We start from the raw sequence: 20,624 nt of genomic DNA, 5'->3' as shown, positions 1-20,624 counted from the left end.
ACCTGGGTGTCCTGGTGGACGACAGGTTAACCATGAGCCAGCAGTGTGCCCTGGCTGCCAAGAAAGCCAATGGGATCCTGGGGTGCATCAAGAAGAGTGTGGCCAGCAGGTCGAGGGAGGTTCTCCTTCCCCTCTACACTGCCCTAGTGAGGCCTCGTCTAGAGTACTGTGTCCAGTTCTGGGCTCCCCAGTTCAAGAAAGATGAAGAGCTACTGGAGAGAGTCCAGCGGAGGGCTACGAGGATGATGAGGGGACTGGAACATCTCCCCTACGAGGAGAGGCTGAGGGAGCTGGGCTTGTTCAGCCTGAAGAAGAGAAGGCTGCGAGGGGACCTTATAAATGCTTACAAATATCTGAAGGGTGGGTGTCAGGAGGATGGGGCCAAGCTCTTTTCAGTGGTGCCCAGTGACAGGACAAGGGGCAATGGGCACAAACTGAGGCACAGGAAGTTCCGTCTGAACATGAAGAAGAACTTCTTCCCTCTGAGGGTGATGGATCACTGGAACAGGCTGCCCAGGGAGGTTGTGGATTCTCCTTCTCTGGAGATATTCAAGACCCGCCTGGACAAGGTCCTGTGCAGCCTGCTGTAGGTGACCCTGCTTCGGCAGGAGGGTTGGACTAGATGACCCACAGAGGTCCCTTCCAACCCCTACTATTCTGTGATTCTGTAATACCATAAGGTATTCAGACTCAGACCGGTGCGATCTAACAGAAGGCTGAAAGGTGACTCTGGGATTCCGACTCTAACTCTGCTCCCGCCGTCCTTCCCAGGACGATGCATCGCAGACCGCAGCGTGCATGGCCACGACCCAAACAAACTCCTACTCTGCAAAGACACGGGGAAGATTAATTAACTCTGAAGCTTCCAGGGTGAAAGAAATAACAAGCCTAAATTTTAAGAGGTGCTGACCAGCTGTGGAGCCCACTAACATCCATGGGAACAACGGCTGCTCCGGAGCACTTAACATTTCATTCTTAAAAATGGCCCAGATGTACAGCACCAGCAAAGGTGACCTCGATATGAACTACCAGGGCCTGCACGCGCACAAATAACGGAGAATCACAGAATCATTGAGGTTGGAAAAGACTGCTATGATCATCAAGCCCAACCATCACCCCAGCACCACCATGCCTGCTAAACCATGTCCCCAAGTGCCACATCCACACATTTTTTGAACCCCTCCAAGGATGGGGACTCCACCACTGTCCTGGGCAGCCTGGTCCAATGCCTGACCACTCTTGTAGGAAAGACATTTTTCATACTGTCCAAGCTAAACTTCCCCTGACGCAACTTGAGGCCACTGCCTCTTGTCCTATGGCTTGTTACTTGGGAGAAGAGACCAACCCGCCCCTCGCTACAACCCCCTTTCAGGTAGTTGTAGAGAGCGAGAAGGTCTCCCCTCAGCCTCCTCTTCTCCAGACTAAACAGCCCCTGTTCCCTCAGCCGCTCCTCATAGCACTTGTGCTCTAGACCCTTCACCAGCCTCATTGATCTTCTACCAGAAGAAGCCAGACACCATTTTCCACGTTGATCAGCACCCTCGAGGCTCTTCACATTTTCACAGTGTATAAAAACGTCTTTTCCCATTTCTCTCGATAAACTAAACTGAGGCCACGGTTATGGTGAGCACAACATACAGCTACATGAATTCCCTACGGCCACAGGACTCTGAAACAACACCTGCTGTATCCAGAAGGAGCCTACAACCAACACCACCTTTGACAAAGTAATACCCTGCCAGAAATTACCAGCCAACAGCGAGCAGCATGGTGCACGGCTGCTGGCGAGACATCTCGTGCCCTCGGAGCTCTCCTGCCCCGGGTCTTCCGAATCCCACGCACACGAGGCTATCCACCAGTAAGGAAGATCATCAGCTCAGATTAGGACCTTCTGAAATAAAGATTATCATCCACTGAGTTTTCCGTTTTCAGTTATGGCTCCTCTTGCTTCTGTTGTTCTTTTTTAATTATTTTTTTTTTAAATTGACTGGCATCCCCCAAACCCAGCGCCTGCCACTGCCCCTTTGCCCCAGCTTCACAAAACGTAGACATGGAAACCCCTGGAAGACAGACTTCAAGGAGCTTGTGCAAGGCAAGTCTGCTGGTGAAGGCTGCTAGATCACGTGAAAACCTGTCCTTTCAGGTACAGACAATGCACAAATCATGTACGTACCATGCTCAGTACAACGAAGTTAAAACTTGGGTTAGTGCTTTTAAAAACATCACCAGAATATGCAATCAGATATTCAGACACACACTTACACTACCCAGAATAGTAGCGGTCTTTCTCTTTATTTTCACTCGTAACCACCATTTCCAGACACCAATTACATATGAATTAAGGAAAAATCCCTCAAGGCCCCTGCAGACTGTCTCCTGCCTTACCGCACAGCCCCAGTGACACGCTCCTACCATCTACTGTCCCTTCCTGCAGTCCCTGACCTCCCTCAACGGCAAGAAACCACATTTGTGTTTCATTCCCAAGAAATCATTGATAATTGAAGGCAGCAGCAGAATGAAATCAGGTGCACGCATGGGATTCATTCCACCAGTCAGTGACAAGCAACCACCTCCGCAGTGAAATACAGCAACATTTTAGCCTGGTTTCCAATGAAAGTAAGAGTTACCTGATCTTCTGGCTGGCCCATCCTCACAGCAATCGAGCTGGCAAGCCAATTTCTGCCAAACGTGCCAGAGGCACACCTCTGAAAAGCAGTAAATTCTTAGAGGTTTTGTGAAAACAGACAGCCGTGCAGAAGAAAGCAGGATAAATGTAGAATGGAGCACCTCTCCTACGAGGACAGGCTGAGGGAGCTGGGGCTGTTCAGCCTGGAGAAGAGAAGGCTCCGGGGTGACCTTAGAGCAGCTGCCAGTACCTGAAGGGGCCTACAGGAAGGATGGAGAGGGACTTTTCACAAGGGTCTGTAGTGATAGGACAAGGGGGAATGGCTCTAAACTAAAAGAGGGCAGATTTAGATTAAACATTAGGAAGAAATTCTTCCCCATGAGGGTGGTGAAACACTGGCCCAGGTTGCCCAGAGAAGCTGTGGCTGCCCCCTCCCTGGCAGTGTTCAAGGCCAGGTTGGATGGAGCTCTGAGCAACCTGGTCTGGTGGAAGGGGTCCCTGCTGATGGCAGGGGGGTTGGAACCAGATGATCTTTAAGGTCCCTTCCAACCCAAACCATTCCCTGACTCTATGATTCTATGAAATGTGTGCCTCCCAGGAAGGAAAAGCCGCAGGGATGATGTGTTAGCTCTTCACGCTGTTGGACCTACCAGCCAGGCAGCAACCAGCACACTCCTTACAGCGGCATGGGGAGTCTTGCTCGGTACGTACTTCGCTTGATCCAGCCTGATACGTGCTGCTTTTTGCTTAGTGAGTGGTTTGGGTACATGGGCAGGTACTGGTGGGTGCGGGGAAGAAAGAAGTGAGGGGGATGAAGTAGGCTTAGAGATATGGTGAGAAGTGTGGCTAATGAAGGAAAAGTGTTAAGGGAGCAAAGGAGACACGTCTGGGATGAACACGGCTTCAGTCATTCAGCTGCCCATGGAATAAACTTACTTGTTTTCAAACTATATCCCCATTATTTCAGACAGTCTAGAAAACGAACATCATATTTGATAAATGGCCAGAGGGCTCAAACACGAACTATGGAAATTCCTCAGCCAGCACACGGCCAAGACGGGCTCTGAGGGAAAAAAAGAAATGAGATGCTCAACGATGCTCATCACTTGTTTTGTACAGAAGAAACCACTTCTGCCATTGTGCTTCTGCCAACAACCTGGGGCACCACACCTATGTTTGTCTAGAAGGACACCTTTCAGTTCTGTCCTGGCTTTCCCTCCACCCCTTTTAATGACGATTGTCAACTTGTGTGTCCAACTTCAAGGGAAAAATACACGGCCTAAGTCTTCCTCCTCCAATTTCAGTGGAATAAGACACAAGAATTCATCCTTCCATCTCTACATCACTTGCAGCAGGTCCCTTTCTCCCACTGAGGGATCATGTGTGCCTCACGCACTGCACTATTTCAGTCCAAATGAAAGAGGTTAATGACAAAGCACCACTCTGATCTTCACACATTTTATGGCTATTTAAATTAAATTCTTCTTTCAAAAAGTTGGCATGAGCCAAACTTTTATACCTGCTTTTTTTTTTTAATGCATATGTTTCTTTGAAGATCTTTTCAGGAAAAAAAATATCCTAACAAGCCACCCTCCCCCTGCTGCCACTGAAAAATCATCCCTGTGGATAAGGCCGTTGGGAAGAGAAACGGTGTGGCATTCACAGATGAGAGTCAGTCACATGCCTGCCTTCCAGTAACCTGATTGAACAATTAAATTGTATTTCTCTTTAAAAGGGGTAAAAAAAAGAAATCAAAATGCAGATCTTGCTGTGGTCTGGGATTCGGGAAGATTAATGAGCTACCTAAAAGGGAAGAGCAGCTTATAATAGAACGAGAGGATAGTACATTTTTAACATAAAGTTCAAAGGGAAACTTTTCTTGATGGTTAAACTGCAAAGATTTCTCAGCAAAGTCATCTCATCTTTTATCCCTATTGACTCCCTACATTGACTTTTTGTCACCTATTGCATCACGCTCGAGCTCTTCCAATTCATCCAGAAAGGGCGATATAATCTTGTCCCTATCCACGCTAATTCCTGTATTTTGTCCTTTACTTCTTTGTCAGCTCGTCGGCTTTGTTCCTCCCAGCCCCGCGCCAGCTCAGCAGCTGGCAGTCTGCACAGCTCTCCTGTGCATCCTCCTCTCTTGAGAACGCTCGCGATCTCCCGCTCGTGACAAATGCCGCCACAAGATTCGTCTTATATCAATAAGGAGTCACGCATGAAATCTGGCTGTGCCCATCAATAACGAGTTCTGAACCCAAATAAGGAGCTATTTAAACCCATATCCACAGTACAGACTAACAGCAACAGTAACCACAAAAATACCCAGATCCACAAGGTACCTGGAAAAGGACACAAACATGGAGTAAGTCAACCCCGTTCTCTACTGTGGTTCTGAAGCAACATGGACCACTGCTCAGGTCAGGGTGTGGAGGCAAACTGAAGTGACAGAAGGCAACAGGACTGATCCCAGACACCCAAAAACCTTGAGGCAAGCGTTGCAGGCTCCCTGACGGCCCCATCACTGCTCCAAACTTTGTGCTCTCAACAGCTTCACAATTCCTGGCTTCGAACCCACATTCGTCCCACGCAGCTGGTAGCGTAGAGCTATTTACTGTGGAGAAGTAACCGTTTAAATCCTGCCGCCCACTGGCACGAGAAAGTGACGGTGCCCTACAACGGCTTACACATCACAACGCCCTGCTGACCTGGGTAACTTCTTTCACGTGATCCCGGACAGAAGAGCACGTGACACATTCTGAAGGTGAGAGTCTCAACAGGAGAAGAGCTCCAAGCTAAACACCTTCCACGTGGGTGTAACTGGTGATACCATCATTTAAAAGCAGGTATCTCCATTTCTTTTTATTCCTATATGCTGTCAGACCACAGTGTGGGCAACAGTCAACTTCAGCACATCTTTACCTCAGGTTCTTCCTTCACAGTCCATCCAGAAGTACCTGAATATTCACCACAGAGTGAACCGTTCTACCCTTAACCATCAATACTGAGATAATCTCTGTAGAGTCACCCAAGTGAAGCAACCTGTCCCCAAGAACACTGTAGGTCTCTCAAGGCTTCTTTTCACTCTGTTGTGGGTTTAACTTGTCCCTGAGGACAACTAAGTTATAAAAGGAGGAAGGGCACACAAGGTCATCCCCAAAATTCTCTTCTAATTATAAAACGTCCTCAATTCAAAGCCAACTGAAAATTATCATGAGTGTGACTTCAAGGAGGAATTCTACCCTTGTCCATCACTGTAATATTTGAAGAGAATAAATTATTTTCTTGTTATGATTAGCCCAGTAAGAAACTAGAATAGATGATACAAAAGCATTTACTCCTGCTATATATGATCATGACGGCCTTAAGATCTTCTCTTGATTATGCTCCCCAAACCAAACCTTTCCTGACTTGGACCATTCAGGAAAAAAACACAAAATGATGCCATGCTCAGGGGAGAGAACACTTCCCTGTGTCCATACAGCACTTGACACAAGCAATACCATCCAGCAAGAGTAGTCCAGCTCCTCACATTCACCATTTTCAAACACTCTGCAACTCTTCAAGTGTTGTACAAAAGACAAAGAACTGGTCACTTCAGTCCACACAACATCAAGTGGCAACTTCAAATATGAGATGACTGAGTTTAGCTCCCAAAGCGACCCAGGGTAAGGATCACATTCGGCACAGGATGTCAGGACATCAGCTGCAGGTAAGGAAGCAGACATCAGCTCCCAGAATCCAAAAGCAGCGCCCACAGTGAGACTGTCTGTACTTCACCCACTGCTTTAGGAGTATCTTTTAAGACCTGGACCTCTAGCTGAAAATGCAGAGGGAATAAAGAGAAAATCTGCTGCTTCACAAGGTAGTAAGAATAAATAAACAGACCTTAAAAACCGGAGAGATTTAGACAGCCTGTGTGGCAAAGCAGAGAGGTATTAATACCCTGACATAGCATGGACAGAATATTCAAGCTCCTGCAAAAGAGAATTATCCAAAGTAGGACATTATCTGTTTCCCCACCTTGAAGTTCTCCACTTCTGCTGTACAGTTCCCTTCTCTGCTCCCGTAAATAGGCACTCATGCTAATAGCATGGGAGGAGGACTCGAACCTGTAATTAAAAAAAAGAATAAATCCAGTCAGTCAGCCATCCAGAGAAGCATCCTTCTTGCAAGCACCAGTCAGCTCTAAACGAAAAGGACTTCCCTGCACGTTGGAGCAAAATTATCAAGGCAGAAAAAAGCACGTTTTTACCATAAAACTCCATCAGTGCTGCACCACATTCTGACCAACACAGCTCTGCCAACAAACCTGCCCGCCACGCAGAGAGACGCTCCTCCACTCCCTCAGCTGGGAGCAGCCGGACATTGAACTGCGAACGGCCCCCGAAACCGGTAAAATCCAAACCAAAGCCATCAGCTAACACCAGCTAAATTACTAACTGGCATATACATAAAAATTGAAAACTAATATTCTCCTGGAAACTGGGGAGCAATAAATTATTAAGTATTTCTTGTACGGCTCCAACACTCCACAATGACCCATCTGAGAGGTGGAGACAAATATTTTCCAACTACTGTAGCCTCATAAACACGATTTTTGATAGTACAAGGCCCACACTGGGCACTGACTTGACACCACAGGGTCTTAGGGTGGCTCTGGGCTTGCCATGCCCTGAGCTGGGTGTCCCTGTGATCACAAGTGCCCTGTGGCCAAGGGCCTCGTGCCCGACCTGCCTGAGCTCAGCGCTGGGGACATCCCGCGTGGCCAAGGGCTGCCCAGCAAACACCAGACCAGCGTGTGCCCGGGCTGGAGCTGGGCAGCTCTGCCTCTGGTGCTGGGGACCAGGGAGAAGGTGGTGGGGACAAAGCATCTTCAAGCAGCCAAAGCGGACACAAGACTTGGAGGGAAGACATCTTTCACAAACATCAAACTGCTCAAGGTGAAGACATCAAGATGTTGACGATTTGCTGCAATACCTCTCGCCCCCTCCCCAACCCTTCTGCTGAGGAAGGCTGAAGCAGCCTCAGTGCTGCCCAGAGGGACGCTGCCAACACCAGCATCACTCCAGAGGAAAGGGTCAAGCATCTGGAAGCCTTCTTGCGCAACGGCATTAAGGTTATTATTATTAATGAGGCTTTTTTGCTTTAATTTGGACTGTGTTAGTATTATTGCGACGGAACTAATAACGATCTACCAAATTACAACAACCACTTAAGACTTTAATTAAAGGAACAGCAAATTCTTGGCTCCATATTGATGACCTACTCCTCTTTACCGCTAGTGAGATCTTAAGCGTCACCTTATCGTCATGGCCCAGAGGTCTTCTCCCAGCATCAAAACCAGAAGCTTCAGCTCAGCAATAAACCTCAGTCTCCTCCTTGGAGAGGGCAACTCAAATTATCCCTCGGAGCCCTGCACTGGCTTTTGCTGCAGGATCTCATCACATTCACTTCTTTCCCACAGCCACCCAGCTTCTCTCCCCTATTTCCCCTCTTCTGCTATCTCCTTGATCTGCTCTTCTCCACGTTCCCACTCACACTTAACTCCTCTACTCTTGCAACTCCTTTCCCCATGCTGATCCTCCCACAGCAAAGCTTTCAAAATATTTTTGTTTTACATAGAATTAAACATAATTACAGCCAAGCCTGAGACAAATGCATTGGGTGTTCAACATCTGCGTGTACAATTCGTTCCCACCAATGCCCAATTTCCATCTTGTAAAAGTGATTTGTAGGGAAATGGCAACAGAATCACAGAATGGTCGGGGTTGGAAGAGACCTCTGTGGGTCATCTAGTCCAACCCCCCTGCCAAAGTAGGGTCACCCAGAGCAGGCTCCACAGCACCGCGTCCAGGCGGGGTCTTGAATATCTCCAGAGAAGGAGAATCCACAACCTCCCTGGGCAGCCTGGGCCAGGGCTTCGTCACCCTCAGAGGGAAGAAGTTCTTCCTTGTGTTCAGATGGAACTTCCTCTGCTTCAGTTTGTGCCCGTTGCCCCTTGTCCTGTCACTGGGCACCACTGGAAAGAGTCTGGCCCCGTCCTCCTGACCCCCACCCTTCAGATATTTAGAAATATTTCTAAGGTCCCCTCTCAGCCTTCTCTTCTTCAGGCTGAACAAGCCCAGCTCCCGCAGCCTCTCCTCGTAGGAGAGATGTTCCAGTCCCCTCCTCATCCTCGTAGCCCTCCGCTGGACTCTCTCCAGTAGCTCCTCATCTTTCCTGAACTGGGGAGCCCAGAACTGGACACAGCACTGCAGATGGGGCCTCACCAGGGCAGAGCAGAGGGGCAGGAGAACCTCCCTCGCCCTGCTGCCCACACTCCTCTTAATGCACCCCAGGATCCCACTGGCCTTCTTGGCAGCCAGGGCACACTGCTGGCTCATGGTCAACCTGTCGTCCACCAGCACTCCCAGGTCCCTCTCCGCAGAGCTGCTCTCCAGCAGGTCCGCCCCAAGCCTGTACTGGTGCATGGGGTTGCGCCTCCCTCCAACCTGAACGTGCACGTGGCTACCTTCTGGAAGAGAAGCAAGCCAGGCTTCTGATGGCATGAACTATCGGAATTCCCAAACTACCCCTCTCATGTGAAGATTTCTTGTTTAACCTAACTTTAAACAACTAAATACATCCTGACTTTTTTTTTATTTAAATTATATCCATTTTAAAGATAGGAAAACAACGATTCAAAGACTCTTCCAAATGCTGCCTACTGATTTCCAGACAGCAGGACACAACTGAGGAGTCCTCACTCTTCCCACTATTGCTCGAACACACAACTAGCAGAAGTATTTGGTATTTACAAAATCAGCTTACAGCACGCTACCACAGGACACGGCACAAACACCTGCACCCACCTGCGAGTAAAACGAGAGGTGGAGCCCTGTCCTAAGAGACTTCTAAAGTGAGGGAATAAATGCAGATATTCCCATGACAAGTAGAAGGCTTCTCTGATTTGGGCAGAGCTAATGGAAAGGCAAGAAAAAGAGCCTTGCAGCCTGGGCACGCAACGCACTGCAGATAGGAGAGGAGACAAGAATGACACTCCATCAAACACGAACATCCCTCAGCGGGCTGAGAAATTCCATTTCGACGGAGATTTCCACAGATACAGTGACGGCTGACAGAAGACAGATAACCAAATAAGAGACCCCAATAAGTGGTGCTGTCACCGCGGAGCCGGCAACGACTTGGTGACAAGACCACGCGCGGTAAGAGACATGCTGCTCCTCTGAGGTTACGCACCTCCGCTTTGAACGATTACACCCACCTTCACTCTCTGCTGACAAACTAATCTACAGCCTGAAAGTGCCGCAGGTGAAACAGAGCATCCTTATTCCTCCAACTTCAATGGTCCAAGCACACCCAAGAGCAGACACAGTCTGAGAAGGTGAGCAGCCCTATTATGCTCCACTACACATTTGCAAGGCAGAGTAAATTCTAAAAAGAGAGTAAAGAGAGTGTAAAAGAGACTATAAGAGAGTGTAATTCTCAACCCAAACAGCCATGGGAGTGTTTAAAAAAAAAAGGGTTGGAGAGGAATAACCACGCGTTGACAGGGGCAGGAGGCACCTTTGAAATCCTCCAGGCAACAGTTAACCTCCGAGTAACAGAAGATTACACAGACAGCTCATCCTGCGAGAGGGAGCGAAGGCAGTGCAGGAGACTTCGGTTTCTACCTGGGCCCTTAGGTACGACGGGAATACAGCTGCCAGATACACCCGTGCCCGTGGGGCAAAGCACAGGGAGTTCCGGATGATCAAGAAACAAGATTTACCTGAAAAAACACCCCAACAAACAACCTGTAAAGAGGATGCAGAACACAAAGCTCCTCTCCTGCTTGCTCGAAGCAGCCGATTACTCTCAGGCTTTCCCATTACTGAAGTTCCTACGTTATTTCCTCACCATATAACGGTCTACCTCCAATCAGTCCAACAAATGAGGGGTTCATTATTTATAAAAAAACATCCAGACCTCATGGATCCCCACCTCCAGCACATAAGGAGTGAAAACAGCAGCTCACTTCCAATGACTCCCTCTCCAGCAAATACTCCACTGGATTTTTTCAGCCTTGGACTCTCTCGACTCCGGAGAGCAAAGCCTCCCAAGGCTTATTAGCACTGCTCAGACAGGGAGCGAAAGACAGAATCACAGAATCACAGAATCACAGAATGGTAGAGGTTGGAAGGGACCTCTGTGGGTCACCCAGTCCAACCCTCCTGCCAAAGCAGGGTCACCCACAGCAGGCTGCACAGGACCACATCCAGGCAGGTCTTGAACATCTCCAGAGAAGGAGACTCCACAGCCTCCCTGGGCAGCCTGGTCCAGGGCTCCGTCACCCTCAGAGGGAAGAAGTTCTTCCTCATGTTCAGCTGGAGCTTCCTCTGCTTCAGTTTGTGCCCATTGCCCCTTGTCCTGTCGCTGGGAACCACTGAAAAGAGTTTGGTCCCATCCTCCTGACACCCACCCTGCAGATATTTGTAAGTATGTATTAGGTCCCCTCGCAGCCTTCTCTTCTCCAGGCTGAACAAGCCCAGCTCCCTCAGCCTCTCCTCATAGGACAGACGCTCCAGTCCCCTCACCAACTCACCTCAAAACAGTCCAAGCCCCGCAGCACCTTATGGTCCAAGTAGGGTGCTGAGGACCCATCGGACACCCTGCTCCCGCTGCAGCTGAGCACGGTGAAGAGGTTAATGCCTCAAGCTGCTGGTACTCCCCACCACAGCTCCACTCTGCCCTTCCCTTGAACCTACACGAAGCTCGCTCCCTCCCTCACCAACTGTTTTCAAACTCAATAAAAAAAAATCATCTCAAGGATGCTTCCGGCAGCACTGGGTCAGGGAGCAAGTGCACACACAGTGATGCCGGCAGAGCTGAGGAAGCCGTGGTCTTTGAACTTGCTGAAATAGGACATTTTGGTATCCCCCAAATCCCCAAGAGAATGACCAGCACACGTAGTCGTGCGGAAGCGATGAAAATTCAGTGCAGCTCCCCTGAACCCAGGTGTAATAACAAGACCACCTCTCCCCTCCTAACAGCGCTGCTCACCAACAGCTACCCCGCATTTCTTGTTCTTGCACATCAAATATGTTTCCCCAAATCCTTCCCTTGGCCATCAAGCCTCTCATCCTCTTCTCCCACACTGTCCTCCCAACCTCTTAATTCTTTGAATTCTGAATCACAGCATCACAGAATGGTCGGGGTTGGAAGGGACCTCTGGGGGTCACCCAGTCCAACCCCCCTGCCGAAGCAGGGTCACCCAGAGCAGGCTGCACAGGACCTTGTCCAGGTGGGTCTTGAATATCTCCAGAGAAGGAGACTCCACAACCTCCCTGGGCAGCCTGGGCCAGGGCTCCGTCACCCTCAGAGGGAAGAAGTTCTTCCTCATGTTCAGACGGAACTTCCTCTGCTTCAGTTTGTGCCCATTGCCCCTTGTCCGGTCACTGGACACCACTGAAAAGAGCTTGGCCCCATCCTCCTGACACCCACCCTGCAGATATTTAGAAGCATTTATACAGTCCCCTCGCAGCCTTCTCATCTCCAGGCTGAACAAGCCCAGCTCCCTCAGCCTCTCCTCATAGGAGAGATGCTCCAGTCCCCTCATCATCCTCGTAGCCCTCTGCTGGACTCTCTCCAGTAGCTCCTCATCCTTCTTGAACTGGGGAGCCCAGAACTGGACAGAGTACTCCAGATGAGGCCTCACCAGGGCAGTGTAGAGGGGAAGGAGAACCTCCCTCGACCTGCTGCCCACACTCCTCCTAATGCACCCCAGGATGCCACTGGCCTTCTTGGCAGCCAGGGCACGCTGCTGGCCCATGGTTAACCTGTCGTCCACCAGGACACCCAGGTCCCTCTCTGCAGAGCTGCTCTCCAGCAGGTCCACCCCAAGCCTGTACTGATGCATGGGGTTGTTCCTCCCCATGTGCAGGACCCTGCATTTGCCTTTGTTGAACCTCATCAGGTTCCTCTCTGCCCAACTTTCCAGCCTCTTGAGGTCACGCTGAATGGCAGCACAGCCTTCTGGTGTATCTACCACACCTGCCAGCTTGGTGTCATCAGCAAATGACGAACTCCGAATTAAAGGAGTTAGTGATAGGATGAACGGTTCAGTCTATCTAGTAATTATACAAGTATCTTAATTCTCTTTGTCCAGTCTACTTTATCGCTCTCTTTAAGGGGTCCTGAATTTACCGTGGACAAAGACAGGAGTAACATATCCCTGTCTGCTCTGTGGCAGCTTGTATAATGGGATCCCAGTCCCGAGACGAGCCCTGGAAAGAGCTGTGCTCTAAAAACCAGTCATGAATCCGTAACAACGATCCTACCGAGGCTTCAGCTTTGGGCCTTAAACCTTCATCTCAAAACTTGCACCTCTCACCCCGTGAAACTGCGATTAGCGGCCAGCGTTACGCGGTACTTGCGGGACCAAAGACAGCTTAGGCACAGCTCTAACAGCGTCCCAGCACTCACTTGAACAAAGGGTTTTTAGGTCTTTGCGGCTTCTTCTTTGCGAAGAACGCGGCAAATTCTCTCCCAGAGCTGGCGTAGCTAAGCTGGGTGGACGGCTCCGAGGCCGTGCGGGTGTTCTTCATGTCCAGGTACTCCGTCAGCAGCATCTGTGAACAGAAGGAAGGGGAACTCAGCATTCGAAATAAAACAGCATTAGAATGTAACTTGAGGGTCTAGGGTCTTTAGGTACTCTACAAGACTGGAAAACTAACAAAAAATCTCAAAAAAACTAATTAACAGAAACCCAGCTTTAGTTTCAGAAATGTGAGCCTAGTGACTAATACGCCGCTGTCACTAATTTTGCAGAAGCTCGTTTGACATTACTTGACCAACCTCATCTGCTACAAAACCCTGACGGCACCGAAGGCGTCTCGCCAGAAGCCCCCGCTCCTCCCAGACCCGATCCTACCAGCAGCAGGAACAGCGAGGTGCTGGGCGGGCTGGTGGCTGGCCTTTACACACTAATTACCTACCACAGCTCTTAAAAACATCAAGGTTAGCAATAGTGATCCGTTCAGTTACAAAAGTGCGTTTCACCTATCTCCATGTATGCCTATTTATTTTCTATATTTATATGAAGAAATAGAAAACATCCACGACTGTGTGCGGGTGCTGAAGGTCACACACGCTGTCGGAAAAAATCCTGGGAATGCTGCACAATAAATAATAATAATAATAGTAATATTAATAATAATAATAATAATAACAACAACAACAACATTAATAACTCCCAAACCAAACACACTTCTTTCATCACCAAAAACACGAATTCCCACAGCCGCCGGCTCTGCCCGCGTAGCTTAGGAGTGATTTTCCTCTAGCCCAGCACACTCAGTAAGGGGCTGGGGATCCCTTGTCGAGACCAGGGTCCCCTCCGCGAAACCCCCGCAGCCCCGGGTGCTGGCCCGATCCCCGATGCTGTCGAAGCAGCTCCGCGCTGAGAGGCAGAAACGGATTCCATGTCCTTCCCTTTTCATTTCCCTGTGCCTGAAGATGGAAAAAAACCCTTCAGAATTAACTTTTGTCAGCGCATTCGGAAAGTATTTATTTTCAGAAAATTCCAGCTACTCGGAGGCTATCAGTAATGTGTTCCATTTTAATAATTCGTTAGTCAAAGCCCATCAAAGAGAGCTGTCTGTAATGAAAGGAACATATCAGTACCGCGCTGTCGAAGTTTAAACAAATTACCTAGGAATAAATATCTAGGCAAACGGTATCATGCTCCTAATTAGAAACAATTCAGGATAGCTTGGGAAAAAAAAACAAATAACATGGACACAAAGGAACTTCAACTCCTAAAACGTCTCAATTAAAACTTTACCTGAGCACAAGCTTTTAAAATTCATGCTCATTGTGACGAATAAAAATAATCACGGCGCTAATTTTTAACAGTAATTTACCAAATCCGTTTGTATTGGCATATTTGCATTTCATCTTCTCTACTTGAATTAACAACCCTAAAATCGCCACAAAAATGTAATTAAACCCTCAAACTTAATCAAGTTTAAAAAAAAAAAACAGAAAAGCACTTAGCAATTTGTTCTCCCATTATGGATGAAACCTATTTTGAATGGATTCCACGACTCTGGTGTCACTTTCTGTCCAGGGCTAGGAGACGTAAAGCCTGTAACACAGCACTTGGCTCCAAGATTACAATAAACCAACAGAAGTTGGAGCCAGGAACATAATGAATTATCCCTGGTGGTTAAAAAGTGAAATACAGAAACAGAACATGGGTTTGTGGTTAGATCCTCAGAACAGTTCCGAAAACGCTGCAGATTAGGAAAATGAAGAGAAAATTGTTAAATTCTGGTATTACTAGATAGGCAGAGCAGGACGGTTAGATGCTAGGCTCTGAAACAGTAAAACACTGTAAAAAGTGAAAATAGCTGGTTTTGACAACTATTCTCAAAGTTCATCCCTAAGTTCTAAAATTCTGGCACAGCAGAACCCATGCTAGACAGATGAAAGCTCTTTCTGCTCCAGTGCCCTGTATTCAACAGTTACACAAATTCTCCAGAACGAAGTAATTAAGTGTGAGCACGGCTGAGCAGTTACAATACACAGCCAAGCGGGAGGACGTTAAGACCCATCACTACACACCCGTGTGAAAAGCCCCTCTCCATCCTTCCTGTAGGCCCCTTCAGGTACTGGCAGCTGCTCTAAGGTCACCCCGGAGCCTTGTCTTCTCCAGGCTGAACAGCCCCAACTCCCCCAGCCTGTCCTCATAGGAGAGGTACTCCAGCCCCCTGATCATCTTCGTGGCCTCCTCTGGACCCGCTCCAACACATCCATGTCCTTCTTCTGTTGGGGGCTCCAGAGCTGGATGCAGGACTCCAGGTGGGGTCTCACGAGAGCGGAGTAAAGGGGCAGAATCATCTCCCTCGCCCTGCTGGCCACGCTTCTCTTGATGCAGCCCAGGATACGGTTGGCTTTCTGGGCTGCCAGCGCACACTGCCAGCTCATGTTGAGCTTCTTGTCCACCAGTACCCCCAAGTCCTTCTCCTCAGCGTTGCTCTCGAGCCACTCTCCACCCAGCCTGTACTTGTGTTTGGGATTAATGATGGAGAGATGGAGAGTGGCTCAGCAATGACATCTGCCAGCTCCCTCAGCACTCATGAGTGCATTCCATCGGGGCCCATGGATTTGTGGGTGTCCAGATTCCTTAAGTGATCTCTCACACAGTCCTCCTCGACCAAGGGAAGGTCTTCCCTTCGCCAAGCTTCCTCTCTTACCTCCAGGGACCGGGATTCCTGAGGGCCGGCCTTAGCAGTGAAGACCGAGGCAAACAGGCATTCAGTAACTCCACCTTCTCTGCATCCTCCGTCACCAGGGTACCCACCTCGTTCAGCAGTGGCCCCACATTGTCCCTACTCTTCCGTTTGCTACTGATGTACTTGAAGAAGCCCTTCTTGTTGTCTTTGACATCCCCTGTCAGATTTAATTCCAGGTGGGCCTTAGCCTTCCCCACTGCTTCCCAGCATGCTCAGACAACGTTCCTGTATTCCTCCCAAGCGCCCTGTCCTTCTTTCCACATTCTGTAGACTTTTCCATCTGAGTTCCGCTAGAAGCTCCTTGCTCATCCACGCTGGTCTCCTGCCTGCTTTGCTAGATTTCTCACTCGTGCAGATGCACCCCACGCTACTTTTAATAAGTATCATATCAATACTAGAAGTCGTGGCCTGGCTGTGTACTTATTAAAAGCCCCAGCAAGCCAGAACTTTAAAATTCACTTAAAGGAAAAGGAAAACCAGACATTTTCCTCCCTGTCTAAGCAAACAAGAGCTTCCCTTAACCATCCAAGCAAGGGATTTCACGATTTGGTCCCGTAACACCTGATCTGTAGTTACGTAGCTGCTGAACCATCCATCAAAAGCCTTGTTTCTGTTAGACATTAATCACATGGACATACAGCAAGATTTATGAGTGACTGGAAAGTCTGCAACATCCCATTCATCTGTAACAAGGACTTGGGACCTTCTGTTCAGTGGCTGAGTTCTGCCATCCGTGTAGTATATTTACATCAATGTCAAAGAAATAAAGCCATACATAAAGCAAGAGAACAAAGCGCTCTTTCTCCAACTGCTCTTTGGAAATGAAAATTAATATAAAACGTTATATTTAGAAAGTGGTATTTATGGATCTGGAGGCTTAATTAAATTCTCAAATTTCCAAAGGTCATATCAGTACGTGTAGCCTGTCTATCACATTGATCTGATATCAGCTGGCACTACGCTGTCTTTCTAAACTGCAACGGGACAAGAACAAATTTGCTTCTGTGTCCGACTGCTGCTTGCACTTACCGTGACTCTCCAGATCCACGTTCTTGTTCTTTGGCTGAGCCCCACGAGAAGTTGCATAATTCGTTACATTTTACGGTGATCCAGACTGACCTCGGAATAAAGCATGGGCAATAAAACACGCCTGGCCACAGGGCGACAGCTAAATCCACTCATGCTTTGTACCTCTTGTGAGGTTTCAGACAGGAGGCCTGAGCTCTGAACAAACTCTATTCCATCAACTGCCAGACTCTTCTCAGTGGTGCTCAGCGACAGGACAAGGGGCAATGGGCACAAACTGAAGCAGAGGAAGTTCCAGCTGAACATGAGGAAGAACTTCTTCCCTCTGAGGGTGACGGAGCCCTGGACCAGGCTGCCCAGGGAGGTTGTGGAGTCTCCTTCTCTGGAGATATTCAAGACCCGCCTGGACAAGGTCCTGTGCAGCCTGCTCTGGGTGACCCTGCTTCAGCAGGGGGGTTGGACTAGATGACCCACAGAGGTCCCTTCCAACCCCGAACATTCTCTGATTCTGTAATTAAAAACTGTAAATAGGTATTTTCCATCCTCATACACTCTGAATTAAGACGGATGCTGCAGTGTGAGCAGTTTGCTCCATCAGAAAATCACGACGGTTTCAAGCTCGGTTCCACCAACACTGATTTTCATTAGGCCATTCTGTATCTGGGGGGTCCAGAAGAGCAAATGAAAACTAACACCACACCATGAATTTTGCAAGGGTAAATGGGATGACCAGGTAATTACTGGCCTCTCCACCTCGTATTGATCAGGGACAAAAATCACAGAACAGATGACAGAAGACTATTAAAAAAGAATTAAGGGAGAATAACAGAATTCATGTCCAGCAACCTGGATTTGCAGAACACAGATCTTGGCTAACCGGTATTATGATGATGACAAATTAAGCTTTAAACAAACAGAAAGAGAGAAAGTTCTGTTTCCATCAAGGACCTGACAAAAGCCAAACCACTAAAGGTCAACACAGCATCTACTCACAGAAAACAGGGCAGGCACACGACCAGCTCCTTAACACACAACTAGAAACGAGGAAACCACTGACACTGGGTTTTGCAAAGTCCCAGAAATCTCAATTCCTCTTTTCCTTTTGTCCTCCGAATTCCAAGGGAAATACAAGGCTATTCCAGAAACCTTCTCTTTTGTTGGATAGAAACCTTCTAATTTCTAGTCTAAGTTTTGTGCATCCTCTTTTTTAAAACCATAGTAATTAGAAGAATCTTAATCAGACAATGAAAGCACATACAAGAGCGGCTGCAGCAACCCCTTTCTGGACTGAATAGACCAGAATTTTTCCCATTTCAAATTCCTACGAAAATAATGACTACAGAATGTTTTTAAATTAGGATGTTTGGGGGAAAAAACAGTAAAGAATAAAGTGAACACAGTGTTAACAGAATGATACTATTTTCTTTTTTATTATTATTATTTTACTTAATATCATCGATCTACTGTAAGAATTTCAGCGTCAGCAGAGTTAATTCTCTACACCTAGGGGAAAAGAAAAAATGAAAGTCACGATCTATAGGATTACTGTGTAAAGCTGTGACTCGACCAAATTTGGGAATATTGAAGATAATCAACAGCACAGCAGGTCCCACTGTGACAACGGGTATTAATCAGCTAATTGGAAATGGCTACAAAAAGCAGGGAGCTCTGTCAGAAGTTTACAGCATTGCTCTGTATCGGCCTCACATCTGGAACACCGAACGAAACCCTGGCACTCGCAAACAGAGAGATGGGTGAAAAAGGGGGTGGAAGGGTGCAGACAAGAAGCCTGGGAGTTACTGAAAGGCTGGAAGGCACAACTTACAGCAAAACGCCGAGAAGCCGCGAGCTCAGCCTCGTTAGCGTAGCGAAGAGAAGGCGAAGAGGTTACCGGCTCAGTCTGCAAGCACGCAACGCAGACGGCACCGAACTGCCGAAAAAAGAATCTTCACTAATGAATTTTTTAAAAAATTCCAAAGGCTGCAAAGTAGAAGCTGGACAGGCTTTGACGAACGGTTAGGCATACATTTCCAGACCACAATTAACCACTTGCATCAAAGGTTATGCTGTACTGTCCATCGCTGATTTTTTTTTTCCCCTCCAGTCAAGACTGAACGCCTTTCCAAAGCTCGTGCCCTCTTTCAAACAGGAATTAATTCCAGAAAGTACCACGGCTTGTTTTACGTGGAGGTCAGACGAGAAGATCACAGCAGCTCCTTACAGTCTGGGGATCTCAATAAAGCTGTCACACCAGGCTCTCACGTGAAGGAACCATTAGTGTTCAAAGCACCACCGCTACACAGCACCTTTCATCACCGTTTCGAGTTGATGTAGCAAATAAAACCAGCTACTGGCAGCGCCTGTGTGTGGTAAACGGGTTTATGCTAGTGGGAACATCTCACCCAGGCCCATCTTTGGCAACCACTGGGCACGAAACTACAAATGAAGGCTCCCTCCCTTGTACTTTGAAGGAAGCGCAAAAGCCAAACAACCCCCAGAAAGAACGCTCTCGGCATCTGAGAATGTCTTTAACATTCTGCTACGCAGTACTGGCAATCGAAAACAAGATTTCTTTTCAGCTTATTGCTCCGACACGCTGGGTGGCTGCAGAAATGTTGGCACTGATAGGACGAGAGGCAATGGCCTCAAGTTGCGTCAGGGGAGGTTTAGATTGGATATTGGGAAAAATGTCTTTCCTGAAAGAGTGGTCAGGCGTTGGACCAGGCTGCCCAGGGCAGTGTTGGAGTCCTCATCTCTGGAGGCGTTCAAAAAACATGTAGATGTGGCACTTGGGGACATGGTTTAGTAGGCATGGTGGGGTTGGTTTGATGGTTGGACTTGATCTTAGAGGTCTTTTCCAACCTTAATGATTCTGTGATTTCAGCTGTGCTGAGGCACCATGGCCACCTCCTGAGTTGTAGCAGCCTCTGAGAAGGCTTTGTGGAGTGACCTTTTAGTTAGACCTAGCAGGAAGAATCAGAAGCTGAGATTACAGAGCGGAAGAGAGATTTCCTAATGGGACATCAATGAGAAAAGTTGGTTAAAAACAGGAGAGCAGACCCAGAGTCTCCTCCATCCCCTAGTTCAGTGGGGCTGTCCAGTGACAGCAAACTGCGGTGCACACGTTAAGGAAAGGCACAACATTCCCGAGCGATGATGACATCCGGCTATAGATGCTTTCAGGGCCAATGAAAGCAACTGCAAATGAATCCTGAAAATAAAGTTAAAAAAAAGTTGGGAGTTCAGGCAGGACGCACTACTGGGACATGCACTTACTCCCCTGTGAACATGTGAAGTGAGGCATGGCTCTTGGAGCTGGAGAGGGGAGGTAACGACCAGCAAAGCGCCAGAACAAGGCAAGAAAAGCAGCGGCACTCTATGCAAGACAGTAGTCTACAGCTAATTACACAGTAATTTGCTGTATCAAAATTCTTAATAATTAAAAAGCTGCAGTAATTTTGGAATTTAACAAAAAAAAAAAAAAAAAAAGGTTAATTGAATCGTAAGAGCACCGAGCTTTCTGCGTCAAGTGGTACCACATCGAGAACAGGGGCCGAGTACACACACGGCAAACACGACAGAGGACAACGCAATAAGGTGAGTCTGAAAGAACAAAACCAATTTTTAGGTGACGTGAATGCTGTTTAATGCTGCATAACCTGCTTTATCTCATCCTCTTGTTGCCCATG

General features: G+C 48.0%; 1 protein-coding gene across 1 annotated transcript in view; it reads right to left on the bottom strand.

The window, feature by feature from the left end:
* The window catches only part of EXOC4 (exocyst complex component 4), a 481,096-nt gene that overhangs the window by 338,843 nt on the left and 121,629 nt on the right, over window positions 1-20,624 (bottom strand). The window contains exons 8-9 of the mRNA XM_075429015.1: window positions 13,097-13,242; window positions 6,653-6,741 (exon numbers count right to left, since the gene is read on the bottom strand). Of these exons, the coding sequence (XP_075285130.1) occupies window positions 6,653-6,741; window positions 13,097-13,242 (235 nt within the window). The remainder of the gene's footprint in view (window positions 1-6,652; window positions 6,742-13,096; window positions 13,243-20,624) is intronic.

The sequence above is a fragment of the Opisthocomus hoazin genome, chromosome 8 (genome assembly GCF_030867145.1).
Source record: "Opisthocomus hoazin isolate bOpiHoa1 chromosome 8, bOpiHoa1.hap1, whole genome shotgun sequence".
In the NCBI taxonomy this organism is placed as follows: Eukaryota; Metazoa; Chordata; class Aves; order Opisthocomiformes; family Opisthocomidae; genus Opisthocomus; species Opisthocomus hoazin.
This window is presented reverse-complemented; position numbering and strand designations above follow the sequence as displayed.